Source organism: Dinoponera quadriceps, unplaced genomic scaffold (assembly GCF_001313825.1).
Source record: "Dinoponera quadriceps isolate SergipeBrazil2010 unplaced genomic scaffold, ASM131382v1 scaffold2094, whole genome shotgun sequence".
NCBI lineage: Eukaryota > Metazoa > Arthropoda > Insecta > Hymenoptera > Formicidae > Dinoponera > Dinoponera quadriceps.
The window spans coordinates 182,420-201,512 of record NW_014557105.1 but is presented as its reverse complement, the minus strand read 5'-3'; the positions used below and the strand labels follow the sequence as shown (position 1 = coordinate 201,512).

Below are 19,093 nucleotides of genomic sequence, written 5' to 3'. Positions count from 1 at the left end.
CCGTCCTTGCGGAAACGCGCGGTATCCTCCGTCGCGCGCGAGAAGTCTGTGTACACGCGGAAGAGGAACGTGTGCCGGAGAACGCCGAGCGAGCGCCCCGGCTCTGCGAGTGTGAGTCGAGGACTCCCGAGGTTGCTCTCCGACGCGCGATATTTCGCGGCGCGCGCGCGCGCGCTTGTCGTTCGTTTTGTACCTCGCGGCGTGACTCCGTCGCGCTGATTACGCAACGCGTGGCCATGAGAGCGCCCCGCGCGCGCTCACACGCACGTGGCACGCACACAGACGCGCCCACAAAAGTCCGTCCACGGTGTCATCGCAGGACTGGTCGCGCGCGATTATCGGATATCGCCGCCGATGTTTACGGCAACGCGGGTCGGCGGAACGCGCAGGCGCGAGCGCCGATGTTATCGTCGAAATTAACGGGGGTACGGATTCCGTTAATCGCCGATGTGTGTGTGCGAGTTTCTCTCTTTCTCTCTCGCGCCGTTTTCTTCGACGACGACGAGGCGCGTTAGGCCGTTTCCACTCCGTCGTTGGGCGATAACGCGCCGCTGTGTTTGTTGCTCACCGCGGCGCGCGATTTCTCGCGATTCGCCAGGCGTGCAGGTGGAAAAGAAGAAGGGGGTTGCGAGCGTCCTCGGACGGTTGAGAACCGCTGTTATGGTCTAAGCTCGCGCGCGAGAGAGAGAGAGAGAGAGCGAGCGAGCGCGTGCAAGGTTCATCACGCGCGTGTAGGCGTGCATGGCGCGCGCGCGATGACTTGTAGGATGAGGCGCAAAGGCGTACCTCGCGTCTAGGAGTTCACGTGTATAGCTGATATTATTTGGGCAGCGCGCGAACGAGCGAGCGGGCGAAACGCATCGCCGTTTCGTCATGCGATATAAATGATCGTGGTGTCAACGATATTGAAGCCGAGAGAGCGAGAGAGAGAGAGATATCGGAGCGGAAATATTATTAGTAGCGCGTGTCTCGCTGGTCATTAGCGTCCTCTGCTTGCGATCGAGCGAAATGACTGACAGCAGTCTCATTTTGCGACTACCGGCGGTTTTGCGCGGAATAATAACGTCGTTTTTTCCGGCTGTTTTTTTCCCCCGTTTGTACTTTGTTGCCTCGTGTTTTTTTTTTGTCTCCCCCATCCAGCGATCGAAGCCCGCGGAAAGTGGATTAATCGAGCGACGACGACGGTCGCGCTGCGACCGTCACGCGAGATTATGCCGCATTCTCTCGAGCAGTAATAATGCCGATTACGGTGTGACTTTTATTTACGCCGTTCATCCGATGCAACACGCGCACGCGCGTGCAAACGAGCGAACGAGCGCGCCCGACAGAGGCGGGCGAGCTCACTCGCGTATTGATGATTCGCATTCCTCGTATCTTCGATTATGATGTTTGCGCCGCCTCGGATGAGGTAACGGCGAATTAATCTCGCGGCGCCGCCGCCGTCGACGACGACGACGAAGTCGTCGTCGTTGAATTCGTACCTTCGGGCCTTCCTGCGCGCGCGTGTGTTCTCGCAGCCGTAGAAAATAAAAAACCGGCTGTGCTCGGGTGCGAGTATCGAAACGACGATGAGCAAACATGAGAGCAAGAAAGAGAGAGGGGGGGGGGGAGAGTTCTTCGGTGGTTTTTACTTGCTTACTTACGTCTCAGAGAACGCAGTTGTGTACACTGTCGTAGTCATCGTTTGCGTCTGGTGAGTCCTTTTCGCGCTCGGCTCCTCTTCTTTCTGCCGAAAATCGAGCTATCGATGTCGCCGCTGGTATCGGCCGCGTCGAGGATCGGGGAATCTGTCATCTCCTGGGAGAAGGAGAGAGAAAGGGGGAGAGGAAGAGAGAAAGAGAGAGAGAAGCGCGTGAATGAATGTAGAAATTTCGATACTTTGTACCTCATTTAGCACCTAACATTTTTTTTTTTATTAAATAATTGTTACCGCTCCGATAGTTGAATGTTCGTTGTGCGAACTTATTTGAAGGTAGAGAGAGAGAGAGAGAGAGAGAGGTAATCCAAATAAGGACATGTTCCATTCGAAGACGTAACATGGCGTGGAATTCATTTATGTTAACTTTGCGAGACTCGCTCGCGCCACATTGATCGGCCGGTTTATTCCTGTCCCTATTTTTCCCCCGACAAAGCGCGCCGGGTTTCGGATAACGCGAAAGTCAATTTGCGGCACGGATGATCGCGCGAATCGTCGTCGGCGCACACACGTGACGCGCCGTGGCGAGATCTCGATCTCGGGAATCGATAATAATTTGTGCGACCGGGGGCCGAGTTAACAGAAGTCGGATCTCTCATCGGTCCGGATATCGGCAGAAAGGCCTTAGCGACGGCGAAACGTTGATTTACCTATTCGTCGGTGGAGCAACGGACGGACGCATCGACCGATTGCTCGTAATCGTCGTCGATAACGGAGGCGACGGTTTCGACGACGAGAGGATCGCCGATTCCTTCGTCCCCCTTATCGCGGCAAAACTGTACAATCGGCGGAGGGAGGGCGGAGGCAACATTTTACACTCTTTTTACCTCGATGAACTTTTAGAAAGTGTTCGGCGTGTACCCGGTGGGAAAATTTCTCTTCTGGAGGATTACGAAAAAAAAATCAATTCCCCCTTCGGGTATACGGAGATACGCCGTTGTGAAACTCATTGAAAAGGAAACCGTGTTGCAACCATTCATTCCGCCACGGACTATATCACCTCTAACCTTCGATAAAACCTTAACATTTAACTGGCCAGCGCTCACCGGTCTTTCCAATCGCCACATCGTGTCTGGGTATGCGTCTACAAACATTTATCCGCTGTGATCTGTCTATTTCGTCAACTTGACGCGTCGTTATATCATATCGGACGATATTACATCCGAATGACGGGAAGAATTCGAAAGATTAGGAAGATTTAGTTGAGCCTCGATTCGTCAGTACATATCGAGACCTCGTCGATGTTCGCCGCGCGCTCATAGTCGGCGCGTGTCGACAGGGGAGAAAAATCGTGAGGAAAGTTTCTTTCGCAATCTTTCTCCCACCATTCGCACGTTCGGTGGCAAAAAGAGATCACCTTCGCTTTCGACAAACCGCAATATGCGTCGTCCGGTACGTCGTATCTACGATAGGGAAAAATCTCCCGAGAACCGATAAAACAAATTGTCCTGTCAGACACGAATATGGAAATCGCGGAAAAAGTGTTGCAGCCGTCTCTCTGCCGTGACTACACAGACACAGACAGACAGATACAGAGTGCATCGATTTGGCGCGTTGCGTTGGATAGGACCGGCGGATTGACAGCGCACAATGCGGGACATTTCCGAATTCTATCGCAACCTTTTCATCATTGTCTCCCGGATCGAAATGTGCTCACCGAGTCGTGCTCGCTCGCTCGCTCGCGCTGCAACGCGATCGTCTCGTTACGCGTTCGGCCGCGTAATCCGATCGCGCCGCGGGCGTTTTCCGCTTTCGCGGGCTAATTGATACCTCTCCGCAGCTCGCTCGGCCGTCTCGGATGCCGTAATATAATTCGACGTTCCCGCGAGTGTGCCGATCCCGATCGTTAAAGGTCGATTTCTCGTTCTCTCTCTCTCTCTCTCTCTCTTTCTTTCTCTCTCGCCGTCTCGCCATGGTGTTGTCGAGCTGCCTGCCATTCACCGTGAAAACCGTACGTACGCTCTCGCTCTGGTCACCGACAAGGTCGCGCAAGGTCGCGCAACCAAGCTGCTGCATCCATGCGCCATATGCAGCGGCGCGTGTGTGTGTGTGTGTGCGTATTTGCGCGCTTACGTGTGTGCGTTTATGTGAGACGCAGGTGGATGACGACGACGCGATACTCGCCCGTTCGGAAGATACCCATCTAGTTGGTCGTAATTGACTAATTAATTCGGCGATCAATCGACGTGTCCCCCTCTTTGGGAAACCGCGTGTCGTGGGGTTCTTCCGCCCTCCCGTTTTGACCCTTCGGTGTGTCACATTCGCATTTCACCGGCCGATCTCGTCGCTTTGTCATCGCGCGCGCTTCTCGCACCCCGTGCGAGCTGTGACACACGCACACACACACACACATGACTGTGATTTGCGCGCGAAAGCAGCGGCTCCCGGCTATCGATCCGAATGCGTAGAAAATGCTATTGATTCCCTCGGCCGACCCGACGACCTCTTCTCTCTCTCCATGGCGACGATCCGAGAGGAGAGGTTGGCGGATGTAGAGTTTTCTCTATCTCTCTCCTACCCTGTCCTTTTTCAATCCTGTTTCCTGATTGCGATCTCTTTCGTTCCGCCGTGTTGCAATATATATATATATATATATACATGCCGCGAAAAGTAAAAGCGTGGAAACGAACGATATCAATTAACGGAGATCGTGAGCGGGGACAGAGAGAGAGAGAGAGAGAGAGAGAGAGAGAAAACTCGTTTAATTATAACGACGTAAATAGACAAAAGCGCCTTTTTCTTCCTCACGTCAATTTCGATCGATCGTCCCCTCGCGGTGTCTCCTCATCTCCGCAGAGACGAAACATGTCGCGCGTACGTGACCGCGTCTGGAAGGGGTGAGAGGAGGAGAATCGCATAAAAGGCAGACACGAGTCAAGCTAGTCGCCTATTCGCTGCCTACCTACGTCCTCCAGGGTCGTACACCCACGTCCAATCCTCCATCTCGTTCCCCTCTTCTCCTCAAAGTCGTCTTTGTAGTTTCAAGAGCCTAGATGTGCTATAAGCGGAGAGAAAGAGAGAGAGAGAGAGAGAATGTATCGTGTAGAAAATCTGAAATTTCGATGCTTGGGAGCGAGAGTTTGTTCCGTGAGACAAAAAGGGTTAAGACGAATATTCGGTTGAAGTTGAAGACATTCAGATTGAAGGATGCTCGTTCACGTTTGCTAACCGCCATTTTCTCCCTTTTCTGCGATAGGTCACGAATAAGACGGACACGATAATCCGCGGCCGATGAGGAGCACAGCACGAGGACGAGTAGTAGAAGAAGAAGAAGAAGGAGCAGCAGCAGCACGAGCAAACACGAGCGGCTTCGTCGTCGAGGTGGAAGGTGGCGGCGCGGAAAAGCAAAAGGGACGACGAGGACGACGAAGTGGCGGCGGCAGTGGCAACGGCGGGAACGCGACCAACAGCCAGGTCCCATGTTAGCGGACATCAACGGCAATTTGGCGGATCTGAGAAGCGAAGCGATGGCGTCGCAGAGGTTCTGTCTGCGCTGGAACAACCACCAGAGCAACCTGCTCTCCGTCTTCGACCAGCTGTTGCACGACGAGTCGTTCGTCGACGTTACGCTGGCTGTGGAGGGTCAGCTACTCAGGGCGCATAAGATGGTGCTGTCGGCGTGTAGCCCTTACTTTCAGGTGAGGCCTCTTTGTCTTCGCGTGTCGGTATTTCTGGCATGGCGCATACAAATAAAGAAAGCGGATCTTATAAAAATGCTAATGTAAAAATAAACTTTATTGGATAAAATCATTTCCAGAGGATAGACGACGGGAGAGAATACGAGATGAAGAAAATTTTCTTCTTGTGTAAAAAGAGTTCGCTTACGCAAATAAATGAATAAGCTCGATCTTTCGTAACTAACGCGAGCGGTAAAATTGCTTTTCTCCTTGCGCGCAGGCCCTGTTCATCGGTCACCCCGACAAGCATCCTATAGTCATTCTGAAGGACGTGCCGTACGTAGACATGCGCAGCCTGCTGGACTTTATGTATCGTGGCGAAGTAAGCGTCGATCAGGATCGGCTGACCGCGTTCCTACGGGTCGCCGAGTCCCTCAGGATAAAGGGTCTGACGGAGGTGAACGAGGACAAGTGCGACCTGCCGAGCATCACGTCGTCGCTGTTGGGCGGTGCTCAGAACACGGTACCACCGCCGCCACCGAACCTCCACCGGATCAACCAGATCGGTCCGCATCACCACCACGTCTCACAGAAGAGGTTCCACCACATGTCCAGCCACCCGCTGCTGGGCTCGGCGTTGACCGCGCCCAAGAGGAAGCGTGGCAGGCCGAGGAAGTTGAGCGGCTCGTCGGACACGCCGATCGGCGAGGCCGCTGGCCAGGATCTGCAGTCGTGCTCGGGCGCCGATCTCGTCCAAGGCTCGCCGGAGATGATGGAGATGAAAATGGGTCTGGATTTCCAGAGCGAAGCGAGCGGCAACGGCGTGAGGAGCGGCGGTCAAGCCGCGAGTGGCTCCTCGAACAGTGTGACGGGCTTCGCGACCGCCAACAATCCCGCCGCCACGGCCTCCTCGGGCGCGTCGGCGAGGAAGGATGAACCGACGGAAAACGGCACTGACACCCCGGAGCCGCCGCTGACGCGGGTCAAGCGAGAACCGGAACCGACGCCCAGTACCTCGGCGCAAGGTAAGCGAAGGCACGCGAGAAAGAGAGGGAGTGTGTAAGCGAATTAGAGTCCCTCAAGTAAGAGTCTGCACATCTCCGACTTTCTGCTCGAAAATGGCGTCTGGCTTGTCACTGGAAGTATCTTGCGTACGAAGGGCAATGCTATTTCCTAAAAATATTTATTTTATCAATGATATACCGATGTGTGCACTTTTTTTTTTCCAAATAAAGATTTGTTTCCGAAAGAGTCCCTTAATTAATAATCCTCAATTCCGCGACTTTTACCAGAGGGACTCGAGAATGAATGAATATGTCATTGGCGTTCGAAAATCGCGAATCCATATGCTGACGTGCGTCAATGTTGATTTTAGCCTCGGATGAGACATTCGCGCGACCGCACAGTAGACAAGGGAGTGAGGGCTTCAAGCAAGGTAAGATCTTCATCTTAACTCGACTGCGATTACACACGGAGGAAGCGTCGATTACGACGCGTCTGTCTCGTTAACCCTACACAGCGCGACAAATGTATGACGAACCTTCGTAAACCGAACCATCGGTGACATCGCGCGAGCGGTGTCTCTCGGACGGAGAGCTGCGCCGCGCGGCTTTGCAAGCCACAATCCTGAAGGATCGATCGCTCGATTACTCAAGGACGCGCTTTTCACACCGTCGTTCGCGTATCTGTCGGAACACCAGTTTCCTCGAATTTCACTACTTATTCCTCGCGCGATGACAGATCGGATTTTTCATTTATTCTCGAGGAATATCTTATATCCTCTCGAAGACACACATACACACACACACACACACACACACACACACATACGAGTCATCCGATCAAGACCCCCTAACGGGGTTAATCCTCCGCGGCACACTCAATCCTTGCGACGTATTGCGCGGAGAAATTTCTTTCATCGACGTATGTTGTCTTTCCCTCGATTGTTACACTATCGATTTGAAGAACGTCTTGCTAAAGACTGTGGTACAAGGTAAGTCGCGAAACGCGTCAGTGCGAGGCAAGATGCGCGCTCTCGAGATTTAACTCGCGGCCGAAATGTGTGCGATCGGCGAAAAAGAAAGAGACGTGGTTTCGCGGACGCGACATCACGCGACGGTGGAGTCGTCGCGACGACGGGATTCTCGCGCGCCCAAGTAGCCTGGCGAAGACGCCGCCCCGCTAGACGTGTCTCTTAGCATGGTGTGAATTGTGGTTCCCATAACCGCGGGCGCGGAGAAGAATGCTGCGGCAGTGCGTCACAATCCGTTCCTTATTACCGCGATTATCGTTCCTCCGCGTTAAAACTAGAGCGAGAAGATTAGGAACGAGTAGTCTTCTCTCTCGCTCTTCGTCTCATCATCGGCTTTCAATCGCGCGGAAGACGCGGTAGCGGTGTTTATCACAGGCTCTCCGATGAGCGATTTCTTACATTAACGACGCTGTATTTTATTACCGACGCCCGACGCCGAGAGCATCATTCTTCTCCGCGCTAACCCGAGGACGGGGAAAGAAACACACGCTTTTGTGCCGTCCGAACGCTTTAATATTCGCCTCCTGTGAACGCGCCCCGAGGAGCAAGCAAGCGAGCGAGCGAGCGAGCGAGCTAGCTAGCTGACGAGCAAACGAACCTCGCGCGGCGGGATTGTTGATAGACGACGCTGTAGACTCTCTACGTGAGAAAACGACTCTCTCGCACGATTCGTCGAGGTCGATCGACGACGTATGAGACTCGGAAAGTAAGTCGGCGCTGGCCCGACCGCGATCCGATGAAGGGCCACGCGCCGAGAAATTATATATATATATATATATATAATTTGCATATATATAATAATATGTATATACACATCTCTCATTATCGCGACACACACCGCGAAAAGTCCACACTTCGCGACGATGATGATGATCACTTGCGCGACGAAGATCCGAATTAATATTCGCGTCGTCGTGGACAAAAACACGTTTTTACCCGATGTGCTAATGAGTTTGACTTTTCAGAATTATCTCGAGCTGTCGAGCGCGGCTCGTCGGTCGTGTTGTCGCCTACCCTGCGAGCGCGCTCCTACCTACAATTTTTTTTTCTAGGAGCCCAGCCAGGACTCGCGACCACGACGAAATGTCGAACTCGCGAATTCGAGCGCGCGCGCGCGCGCGCGCGGACGACCTTCTCGAAAAACCACCCCGCGACTCGCGGCTGTTGTTTGTATCACACACGATATATACCGGAATAGTGATTCCCTCGCGAGCTCGACCACTTCTTTTCGAAACGAAACGCACACGATGTAAAATCAAACAGAGAGTAAAAGCCAAAGCCAAAAAAAAAAGACGGTATATTCCGACGAGGAGAGGAAATTCCGCGTCTACACGGAGCTTGCGTCTCCGAGGAGAAAGGGGAAAAAAGTACGAGGAAAAGTAATAATAACAATAAAAAGCGACTTGTCGACGAGTTGAAAACGATAAAAAAAAAGCGAATTTCCCTTCCTGAGCGCGAGCGGTGTTCAAGTCGCGAGAGCAAAGAGAGAGAGAGAGAGAGAGAGATAGAGATAGATAGAGAGAGAGAGATGGAGAGAGAGAGAGAGAGAGAGAGAGAGAGAAGAAGAGAAAAGAATTGAGATGCAAAGTAAAAAGGATACAACGAACGGAACACACACGCATCCACAGCACACAGACATTTACAGACACAACGACATTCACAACACACAGACACACGCTTCCATACAACGCACATAGACACGCAGAAATACGAGAGAAGGAGTGTAGAATGTGTCGGAGAGAAAGAGAGAAAGAGGAAGCCGTCGTCTCGTTAACGAAAAGAGTTCGTGCGTTCACACTCGGAATCCGGATCCGAAGATCACAGTCCGTGACGAGAATTCCGAAAAACCGGGGGATTCCCTTTTCTCGTGTGAGCAAGAACGTCTGCTGCGAATTAATCGCCGATTGTAGTACCCCATATATATATATATATGTATATATATGTATACACACATACATGTATATCGCGCACTTATAGCCGCCGGTTTTGTTCTCGTCGAGGACGTGCATAATAGATACATCTAGATACATACATACGTAATAACCCATACGTAATCACGCTCGGCCAATGCGCAGCGCTTCGTTCCTACCTTTTCCTTCTCCTCCTCCAGCCTCTCCTCTCAGCACAAATACACGCGCAAACAACGTATACACACACCGACATGCAGACACACCGACACAAAGTCACACAAATCAGCCACCTTCGTCATCTCTTGCCTCTTCATGATCGACTTCTGCGTCTTCTTTCTGTCGCACCGCACCTGTCGCTCTGTTGTTCGATGTCTCGGACCTATTCTAAATTTCCCTTAATCTACACATACATACATACACAAATACATATGCTCATACATGGAAGAGAGATGCATACACACGTACATCACCACACCGTGTTACAAAAAACACCGTTCACTCTCTTCTCCGCACGAATAAGAAAAGCTTCGCTGCCATTGGCCAAAGGTAACAGGAGGGGGTGGAGCCAGCTTTTAGCGGTGCTTACTTACTTTTTTTTGTTGTCTGATTTTTCACACCTCGAACGCTGGTTAACTTCTTTTTCACGCTCGTTCGTTGCGAGGAGGATGTACAATAGAGAGAAGTCTCATTTTCTTCTTTTATTGCGGAAAGACAGACAGCAAAGCAAGAGGGAGACGTGAAGAAAAAAAAAAACGTGTCGTTGATAACGATGTCGGTGATAACGATAATAATGATGACGGGGAAGTGGTGGTGGAGGAAGAGGAGGAGGAAGAGGAAGGAGAAGTATACTTAACCGACAGACGACGTGTGTGTGTCGGCAGGTTTTGTCACTTCCGCCTCCTCTTGCGTTCTTCTCGTTTGCCTCTTTAGATGATAACGACGACAGTGAGAGAAAGAAGAGATTGATAGCAAAGGGAGAGATGTACGTAGACGAGGAAAGATATCGTAGAGAGAGATCACGATAGATAGATTAGTGTGTAAAGATGCAAGACAAAAAGAAGAAGCAGACCACGAAAAAGAGAGAGAGAGAGAGATCAGAGGAGAGAAAGAGAGGAGGAGCAGTAGTGTGACGTACGTTTCTTTTTTTCCGTATTCTTGCAAAAAGAGATACCACGTGTACGTGCGCGCGCGCGAGAGAGACGGGGGGCGGGGAAAACAGAGTGCTCGAAGATGTTGTCGTCGGTGACGATCTCGTTTCTCGGTAGTGACCGTGTGATCGCTTTGTTCACTTTTGGCGCAGGTGAGTTGAGATTATCACCATCATTCGATCTGTTGAGAGATTTTTTAAGCTTTTACGCGGGGGAAGCGAGGGTGAGCTAGGGAGGCCAGCCGCTAGAAAAAAATTAAAAAAAAAAACGATCTAACGAAAAAAAAAACAAATGTCGAAGTAAACCGCATATAGATAAATAATCGAACGAAAGGAAAAAAAACAAACAAAACCGAAAAAAAACAAAAGACGTTCCGAGAGAGTGCCGGAGTGTAAGAGAGAGAAAGCCGGATTATTGGGAAAGGATGTGACGCCCCGGAGGCCGAGAACGGATATGTAACCATGTGTTAATAAATAGAAAAATAATTGTTATATAAGTCGAACCAAATTATATATATATACATACATATACATGTGCATATATATATGTATACATCTGCGTATACGTTAAAGTAAAGAAAAAAAAAAACAGTAATAATAATAATAATAATATTAATAATAATAATAAAAACGCACACGAAGAAGAGAAAACGTTGCTTTTTTTTCTCGAGCGTCCTCGATCTCGATGGATCGTCTTCCCGTAGAGATGGATACAAGCAGACTGTGACTGGACGCCACTTGGACCGGAAAAAGGGGGTTGGCGAGTGTGTACATGTGTCGCTGGTAGTGTGTCTAATCGATTGCATAATTGCACCTGTGATGCGTGTACGGGCTGCTCGGGGAAGTTACGGTCCTTCCTGTCGATCACGGATCTCGAGGGCGGCGGGAACGCGGTAATTAAGCTCTCCCGCACACACTTAATCGGGCTCGAAGGAGAGGAGCTCGATTGTCGCGTCGATGTCGCGCCTGTGTTTTGTTGTTCGAACGATCCCGCGTCTTCGCGACGGATCGCGACGACCGACCGTCCGACGGTCGGACGTTCGAACAAGAAGCCCGATATCGCCCAACTGTCTCCTCGAAATCCTCGTGATCGAGCGGAAGCGCCGTGTTGCGCGTCCCCCGCACACGGAAGAGAAAACTCGGTTCCTGCAACTGAATAGAGGGGCCAGATGAAAATTCGGTGAGACGAGAAATGATGTCTCTGAACTGAGAACTGGCTTGTGAACATTCGGCTGCGTTAAAAAACTCGGCTGAGACTCGACTGAGAGAGCAATTGCGTGAGACCTCTGTAATGGGGAGAACCTCCTTCGGGAGAGAGAATCCTTCTGTTCTTACAGTCCGAGTTTTCGTCTGGTCCCCGGGCAACGGGAAATTCAGTTACACCAACGGAATTCTCCTTTTCCGTGTACGTATGGTTTTCCATGGGCTTGTGTACGTGTGATCGCGGGAACGCAAGCGCAAGTGTGACGTGTTTCACGATTGAATGGGAGAATGTGTGGGTTTGTATGCGTGTGAGGTGATGAACGGCGGATGTGTGTGAGAGGGAATGAGAGGGTGAGAGAAAGAGAGAGAGAGAGAGAGAGAGAGAGAGAGAGAGAGAGAGAGAGAGAGAGTCAAGATTTCGGAGACGGGAAAGAGACGGAAGACTGACTATAGTGAACTGTGCTGGGAAAGAAACTGTTCGTTTCGCGACTTGTGCCGAGAGAGTGCCTCGACGGATGTGTGAAAGTGGAAGAGTCTGAAACGAGGGTTGGACGACGACGGGGCGGGGGCGGGGACGTGGAGAGGTCGTGTTTGCAGCGTGTTAAAAAAGTACAATATATATATATATATCTGTATACGTATATATACATTCTTGACGCGCGGGGACACAGAGTTTGACTGAGAAACGGCCGATTCGAACACGGTAACTCTTTTTTGCTGGCTCTACCCTTCCTCTTGCTTCCCCCCACAAATATAGAAATATATATTTATATATATGTTACGTTGTGCCGATATACAGTATCATACACAGAGATACGTAGTCACGGTGTGCGGTAGAACTCCGTTTATCAGAACACCCCGCGGGAAAAAAGAGAGAGACACACAGAGAGAGAGAGAGAGAGAGAGAATAAAAAAAAAAGAAAACAGTTGAGAGACGCAGCGGAAACTCGAGAGACAATGATCATTATTCCAAAGTCGATTTGCGAACACACTTGTGTTGTCGTGCTTAGAGACAGACGGTTTTGAACGAGAAGTACGATCTGTGTGATAAGGAATAATATTCGAAGCACCAGAACTGTCCGCACGACGACGATCCATTTTTCTTGTAGCACAAGAGTAAGACAAATGTAATTCGACACCGACGACGGTGTAACGGAGAAAAAATCTGTCGGGATAGAGATAACGCAGTGCTGAAAATATACGTATGTATCCGCTGAAATTATCCTTCATCTGTGCGATATCACGCCGCCTTTCGAGGCCGAAACAAAAAAAAAGTCCGGGCGAAAACGTAGCAAGAATGTCAACGTGGCTTCTTCTTCTGATAAACGGACGGCTACCGCGCATCCACACGATGCTTGTACGAAAAATATATATAGATTCACTATTGCGGGAATGGAGAGCGACTTAAAGGACCGAGATTTCTTCGTTTCAGAACTGGAGGAGACGTCGAGCGGCGGCGGCGGCGGCGATTGCGAGCCGCCGACTCACATACGCATCAACTTCGAGCGATGCTTTCGCAAGGAGTTCAGCACGTCGACGTTGCAGGGTAAGGCCGCGGCCGCCGCCATGTTCGACGATCAGCAGCAACAGCAGCAGCAGCAGGTGCACTCGGACTCCGAGACCGAGGCGAAGATGTCGAAGGACAGCATAAGCAGTGCCATATTTAATCTGGTGGCCGGCGAGGCGGAGATCAGTCAGAGCGACTTCGAGGGCTCGTTCAAGGCGGAGAACGAGCGCACGGAGGGCTCGGTGCGGGACTTCTGCGTGAAGGAGGGCGACGTTTACCGGTGCACCGTGTGCCATCGCACCTACACCCACATCAGCAACTTCTGCCGGCACTACGTCACCTCGCACAAGCCTAACGTCAAGTACTACGCCTGCCCGGTCTGCTCCAAGGAGTTCACCAGGAAGGACAACATGGTCGCCCACGTGAAGATCATACACAGCTACAAGCAGCCGATGAGTCTCAGCAACAGCAGCGGCAGTATGGGCCAACAGCCGCGGTAGACCGCCGCGTCCTCTCGTCCCGCCTCCTCCCTCGCCCCCGACGACGGCTTGCCGCGTCGTCTCGCGGACCCTGCCGCCAGCGGAATCCGCGACACGTAACGCCACCGGGGACTCCTTGGTGCCGCGGTACCGTCGTCATGTTCACGCTCGCGGTCTGTCGGGAGTCTGTGACAAAGCCGCGCGATCCTCCACAATCGTGGGAGCCTCGGGTGGCACCGAGCTTCCGCGTTACCGAGGGTAGCTTCGATACCGGTGATTAGCGATAGATAGAGCCTTAGACAGTAACAAGAGGGGGAGGATGATTATATCGTAGAGTCCGCGCTGTCACAGAACGGCGGTCTTTTCACGACCGCGAGTCTCAAATTCGTCGCATATCGACGGGACCAAGGAACGTCGTCGAGGGGGCGGAGGAGGAGCTCGAGAAGAACGCGAGAGAGAGAGAGAGAGAGAGAGAGCGAGAGAAGCGCCTCGTAACGAAGTCAGTGCGCCCCCGCGAGCGCGCGGGGAGATGCGAGAGGAGTAGATAGGTAGATATGTATAAGCGGTAGATAGGTAGGCACAAGCGGCTGATCTTACGGAAACGGCTACGGGGAAGGCGGCAAACCGGGAGGGTGAGGGAGATGTGCAAGATTCAAGGCTATGAAACGTCACCGCCGGAGCGCGCGATTCTTTGCTGCCGCCCACGAGAGCGTTTCTCCCCGTGAGTTTCCGGCGTCCCGGCCACGAAAGAAAAAATAAACGACACTAGCTAGCCAGCCCTTCGAGGGCCGGTCGTCGTCGTCATCATTGAGCTTACAGAGAGAACGGACGTGTTTTGTGAGATACAAAACTCGTCTCACGTCCCCACACTATTTTAGCTACGTGACGCGGACGCTGTGTCGCCGCACAGCACTGGTTCCGATCCTTTTAGATTTTTTAAGGAACTTGAAGGAGATTAAGAGAGAGAGAGGGAGGGAGATGATGTATTCTGGCTCTCGAGAGAAGTTAACGTGGCGAAAGAGAGAGAGAGAGAGAGAGAGAGAAAGAAAGAAAGAAAGAAACAGAGATGGAGTCACTCTCTATCGGGACGTTGCGCGATTCGTGAACGCGAGGCATGGGTCTGACCAAGTCCAGTATGCGTTAATGTGAACTCTGAAGCAGCTACTAAAGTAATTTCACTTGTACGATACTTAAATTAGCAGGGTGGTTGCGCCAATGCGAGGCCGTTGCTCGGTACTTTTTTTGCGACGGTGTCCCTTTTGGCACCCTGTTTCACGGGCAGCTTTCTCTAGAATCCACGATGACCTGCCCCTCCCCCACGACATATCAACCCCTCGTCCTGATCCTGGTTCTAGTGCTAGTTTTGTAGTTTATCTTTATCGATCTCCGTGCCTTCGAGGACCCCGCGACGCGCGCACGCCTCGGACCGTCGCATCGCGCAACGTCGACCGCGTTCCGGAGAATCGCGAGTAGAGAGAGAGAGAGAGAGAGGCTCTCCTCCGGAACAGGCGGCGGAAACTCACCGCGGGAAATGGCTCGTGCGTGTAACCAGCAAGCAACGGGCATTAAAAGTTTTACAATACAAACGAGCTTTACTCGCCGCCGCCGCCTCCCGCTCTCTCTCGGCTCTCCCGAGGCGAGGGAGAGAGAGAGAAACGGGAGGGCGCGAGTCGGCACACGGGGGCTCTCGTAATAACGGAGGACCGGAAGAGGCTTTGCGTACCGTGTAAAAAAGATGAAGTTTGTACAATACGCAACCGACGCGCGCTCGTTGTTACACTTATCAGAACGTGGTTCTGCGTTGTTCGACGGGCGAACAGTTGTCAAAACAGCGCTTGGCGACAAGAAGAGAGAGATATAGAGAGACAGGGAGTGACAACGTCGTGTGTAGTAAATCCAAATGAACGCAGCGAGAGAGGAGAAGAGAGGGGGTGATAAAATGAGAAAGATAGAGAGAGAGAGAGAGAGAGAGAGAGAATATATTTACTACCGCCTGACTATATTACGTTGCAGAGAGAGAATCAAACACGCCGGCTGGTGCAGCGCGGCAAATACATTTCTGCGCGGCGCGTTCACGCGCGGATGTGCACGTGTCTCAGTTCACCCGGGGACTTCTGGCCTCTGACACGCTCTTGGAGCGTTCCCCGACGACAACAGGTCTTCGACTTACCGATCTGACGTTTTTGCGGTTCTCGGCATTCGCGCATGCGACACAAACACAGGGTACTCGATACGGGATCACACTCGCGATGACCGTGCAGTCGTCGTCGCGCACAGCAATAATAAAGCAACTAAGCTGTCGAAGTGGCAGCTGGAGGTTCCAAGGGGAACATGTTGATTACGTGTAGTATCTTATATATTCGTTTAGTCGTCGAGGAAGAGAGAGAAAGAGAGATATAAATATATATGTATGTATACATATATATATAGAACTTATACAGAGTAGATTCACGATATATTCTGATGTTCATATCAAAGGGAACTGAGGGGAAGGCGAAGAGAGTGCTAGAGGAGGAAGTGAGACGAAGATGAGACGCACGCACACATGCGCGCGTGAACGCGTACACGCGCGGTATAAGTAATAAGGGAACTACGTAGACTGAGTAAATGCAATATGTATATGTATCGATGACCGTTCGCCATGTTGTTGTTGAGCCGTTGTGTCACGAAAGGGTGATGATGACGATGGTGGTGGTGGTGGTGGTGGTGGTGATGGTGGTGGTGATAGAGTGACGACAAGGGACAAAAAAGAGATAGATAAAGAGAGAGTGAGAAAGAGAGNAGAGAGAGAGAGAGAGAGAGAGAGAGAGAGAGAGAGAGAGAGAGAGTGCTGGGACGGAACGGGACGCGCAATCTCGCGAAAGACTGCAGAGGGACGGTTTTAACGACACCAAATACAAGATAGTACTGACATTGGATAGACTGAAGGCACCTTAGTAGTAACTTAACGCCGCCGCCATGTCGCGCCGCGCGCGTCGTACCGTCCGATCGGCCGAGTCACTTCCGGCGAACGGAACGAAGGGGGCGGCGACGGGGACAGCTCGACGACTCGAGTCTTTATCTGGGTGGGTTCTCTCCCCACCTGCTCTCTTGACCTTGCATCTTAACCCTCTCCGACAATGCAATAGAAATCTCTCAAGCTCATATTTCCGTTTCCGACGCCAGCCTCGTTTTTAACATTATCTTTCCCATCGAAAGNCGAGCTCCAGATGCCCCCCCCCCCCCCCGTCGAAGAGCCCCGAGCAATCGACGCGCGAAGCGCGTGATTTTTGCAGTTGAAACTAGTTTTACTCACAGACTCGACGCTTCAGTCTTTGCAGTCTGCGATTTTATCATCCTGACAATCAGACCGGAATTTTAGCGATAATTGAGGGAGAAAAAAAAGAGAGAGAGAGAGAGAGAGAGAGAAGAAGGAAGAGAGAAAAAAAGGAGAAAACAAACTCGAATCGTCCCGTTATCGATATCAGAAGCGGACGGGGAAAATTGGATGAGGCACTCTCTTATAGTGGTCGAGGAGAACAAAATCGTCCGAGTGACGTCTTCGCGACTGAAACGGGCCGCGCGGTCGCGGTAATGGCGGTTAGAGGCTTAGTCGCGCGAGAAAGAGAGAGAGAAAGAGAGAGAGAGAGAGAGAGAGAGAGAAGGGGAGCACTAAAATACGATCGTAGCTTACTATATTTTGCACCTTACACTCCGTCGGGCGCCCTCCCTCCGACGTAGAGAGGGACGTAGACGATTTATATACAAATTTTTCACTAGCTGGGCATAGACGTTAGACGACTAGAGGCTACATAATAACTATAACAATTATTACGATTATTATTATTACTATTATTACTATTACTACTACTACCGCTACTATTAATTAGTTATCGCGAGTAACGGAGATCTTCGTTATTACTTTAATGCGCGCGCGGTGAGGCGCACGGGCGTCCCCGCCCCCGCGTGATCGACCAGTGTTATTCGTTCGTTATTCAAGAGAGAGAGAGAGAGAGAGAGGTATCTAGTGTTGCAAAGATAAAACAAAAGTTATAGTCCGTAAGGCGCGGATCGTTGTCGCGAGCAACGCGGGGCCCGACGCGACTCGGGATGCGAGTGCTCTCGTCGCTCTCTCGCCGAAGAGGCGCTCCCGAGAATAGGCGAAGGCATTTCGAATTTGAAGCGCTTTTCTGAAAAAAAAGAGGGAACAAGAAAGAAATCGAAGCTGTCGTCACTCCGGACGAGCTGATCTCGGCGGAGAATGCGGCCGCATTGGCCGCGGAACGAAGCGATCATTGAGCGGTCAGTGATCATTGGTCTTTACCATTGGACCCCTAGAATTAGACCAATTGTATCGACAAATTGCTCAACCGTTGTGTAATCGTGTCTTCTGAGCCGTTCGCTCGTTTCGAACCTGAAGTATCTTTCAATCGCCAGGTCGGAAGTTATATCCGCGCACGCGAACGGGGCGCGTCTTTAGAGAATGTTCGCGGAGCGAAGTTGACGGGGTTATCAAAGTTACCGAGAGCACAATCGCGCCCCCGTTTTTCGTCGGATGGGCCCCGAGGAAAAAATCGCGCGTCGCGATCCCGAGCGTACTTTTAGGCGAATAGAGAGCTCTATAATACTAGTTAGACAGGCAGCGAAGATAGCGAAGTAGACGCGTATAGGAGGAGGCAGGACGAAAGGAAACCGGGGAATTGGGAGGGGGGGAGGGGAATAGAAACGGCGATTGTCTCGACGACGAACGGATTGTTACGGTGAGGATTGGGAGGGAGGGAAGGGGGAAAGGTGGGCCGTGCCGTGGATTTTCGCGCACTCAGGTCAATTATCCGCAATATTATTCGAAATGTCGATGGACCAAAGAGCTTCTTCTTACCGACCCTCGTAGGTTTACTCATCCCGTGTGTGAGGACGGACGGACGAGTGTCCCGGAGAGAAATTCGCGTGGGTCCGGAATGCCCAGGATATGAATACAGGACGACGACGTGGTGCCATGTGCGCGCGTACGCAAGAGAGAGAGAGAGAGAGAGAGAGAGACGCGAAGCATTCTTCTTGCGGAGGGATTCACGGCGGAGCGCGCGCAGTTGTTAATAATTAAATCACGTGGAATTTTACGCCCGAAGTATTATACATATATACGCTTAGGTCGTCGGTCGAGGTCTTTCAAAGGCGCACCATCGAGCACAATCCTGGGCGGTTCCGGGCGGTCACGCGCACTCAGGTCAATTATTATCCGCGATATTCGAAACTTCGATGGACCAAAGAGCATCTAAGGACCCCGGACAGCTTCTTGTCCCCCTGTAAGGCTCCGTAAGGGGAAAATCGCGCGAGGGAAAGCTGGGTAACGAGAGAGGGCGGATGGGAGGGGGATGGTCACGGCCCGATCCCGCGGCTGAGTCGTCGTGTGGCCCCACGCGAGGAAGTGTGTGGGTCGCCATAAGAGCCCGTCCACAACGTGTATGTAATGTGTATGTGTGCAGTGGCACGGCGGGTAGGTAAGATCGTGGGGTTAGGGGGTGG

The 19,093-nt window shown here is 51.6% G+C and overlaps 1 protein-coding gene across 8 annotated transcripts in view; it reads left to right on the top strand.

Moving 5' to 3' along the window:
* Positions 1–19,093, top strand: part of LOC106748647 (protein tramtrack, alpha isoform) — a 50,362-nt gene that overhangs the window by 14,223 nt on the left and 17,046 nt on the right. For 7 of the 8 annotated variants that reach the window (XR_001374775.1, XM_014627368.1, XM_014627366.1 and 4 more), the window contains 3 exons: positions 4,893–5,334; positions 5,594–6,338; positions 6,689–6,748. Coding sequence is in view for 7 of the 8 variants with exons in the window: in XM_014627368.1 (XP_014482854.1) it covers positions 5,116–5,334; positions 5,594–6,338; positions 6,689–6,748 (1,024 nt within the window). In the remaining variant the exon portion in view is untranslated. Of the gene's footprint in view, positions 1–4,892; positions 5,335–5,593; positions 6,339–6,688; positions 6,749–13,037; positions 16,794–19,093 lie in introns of those variants that run through there. The other variant, XM_014627369.1, reaches the window with a different exon arrangement.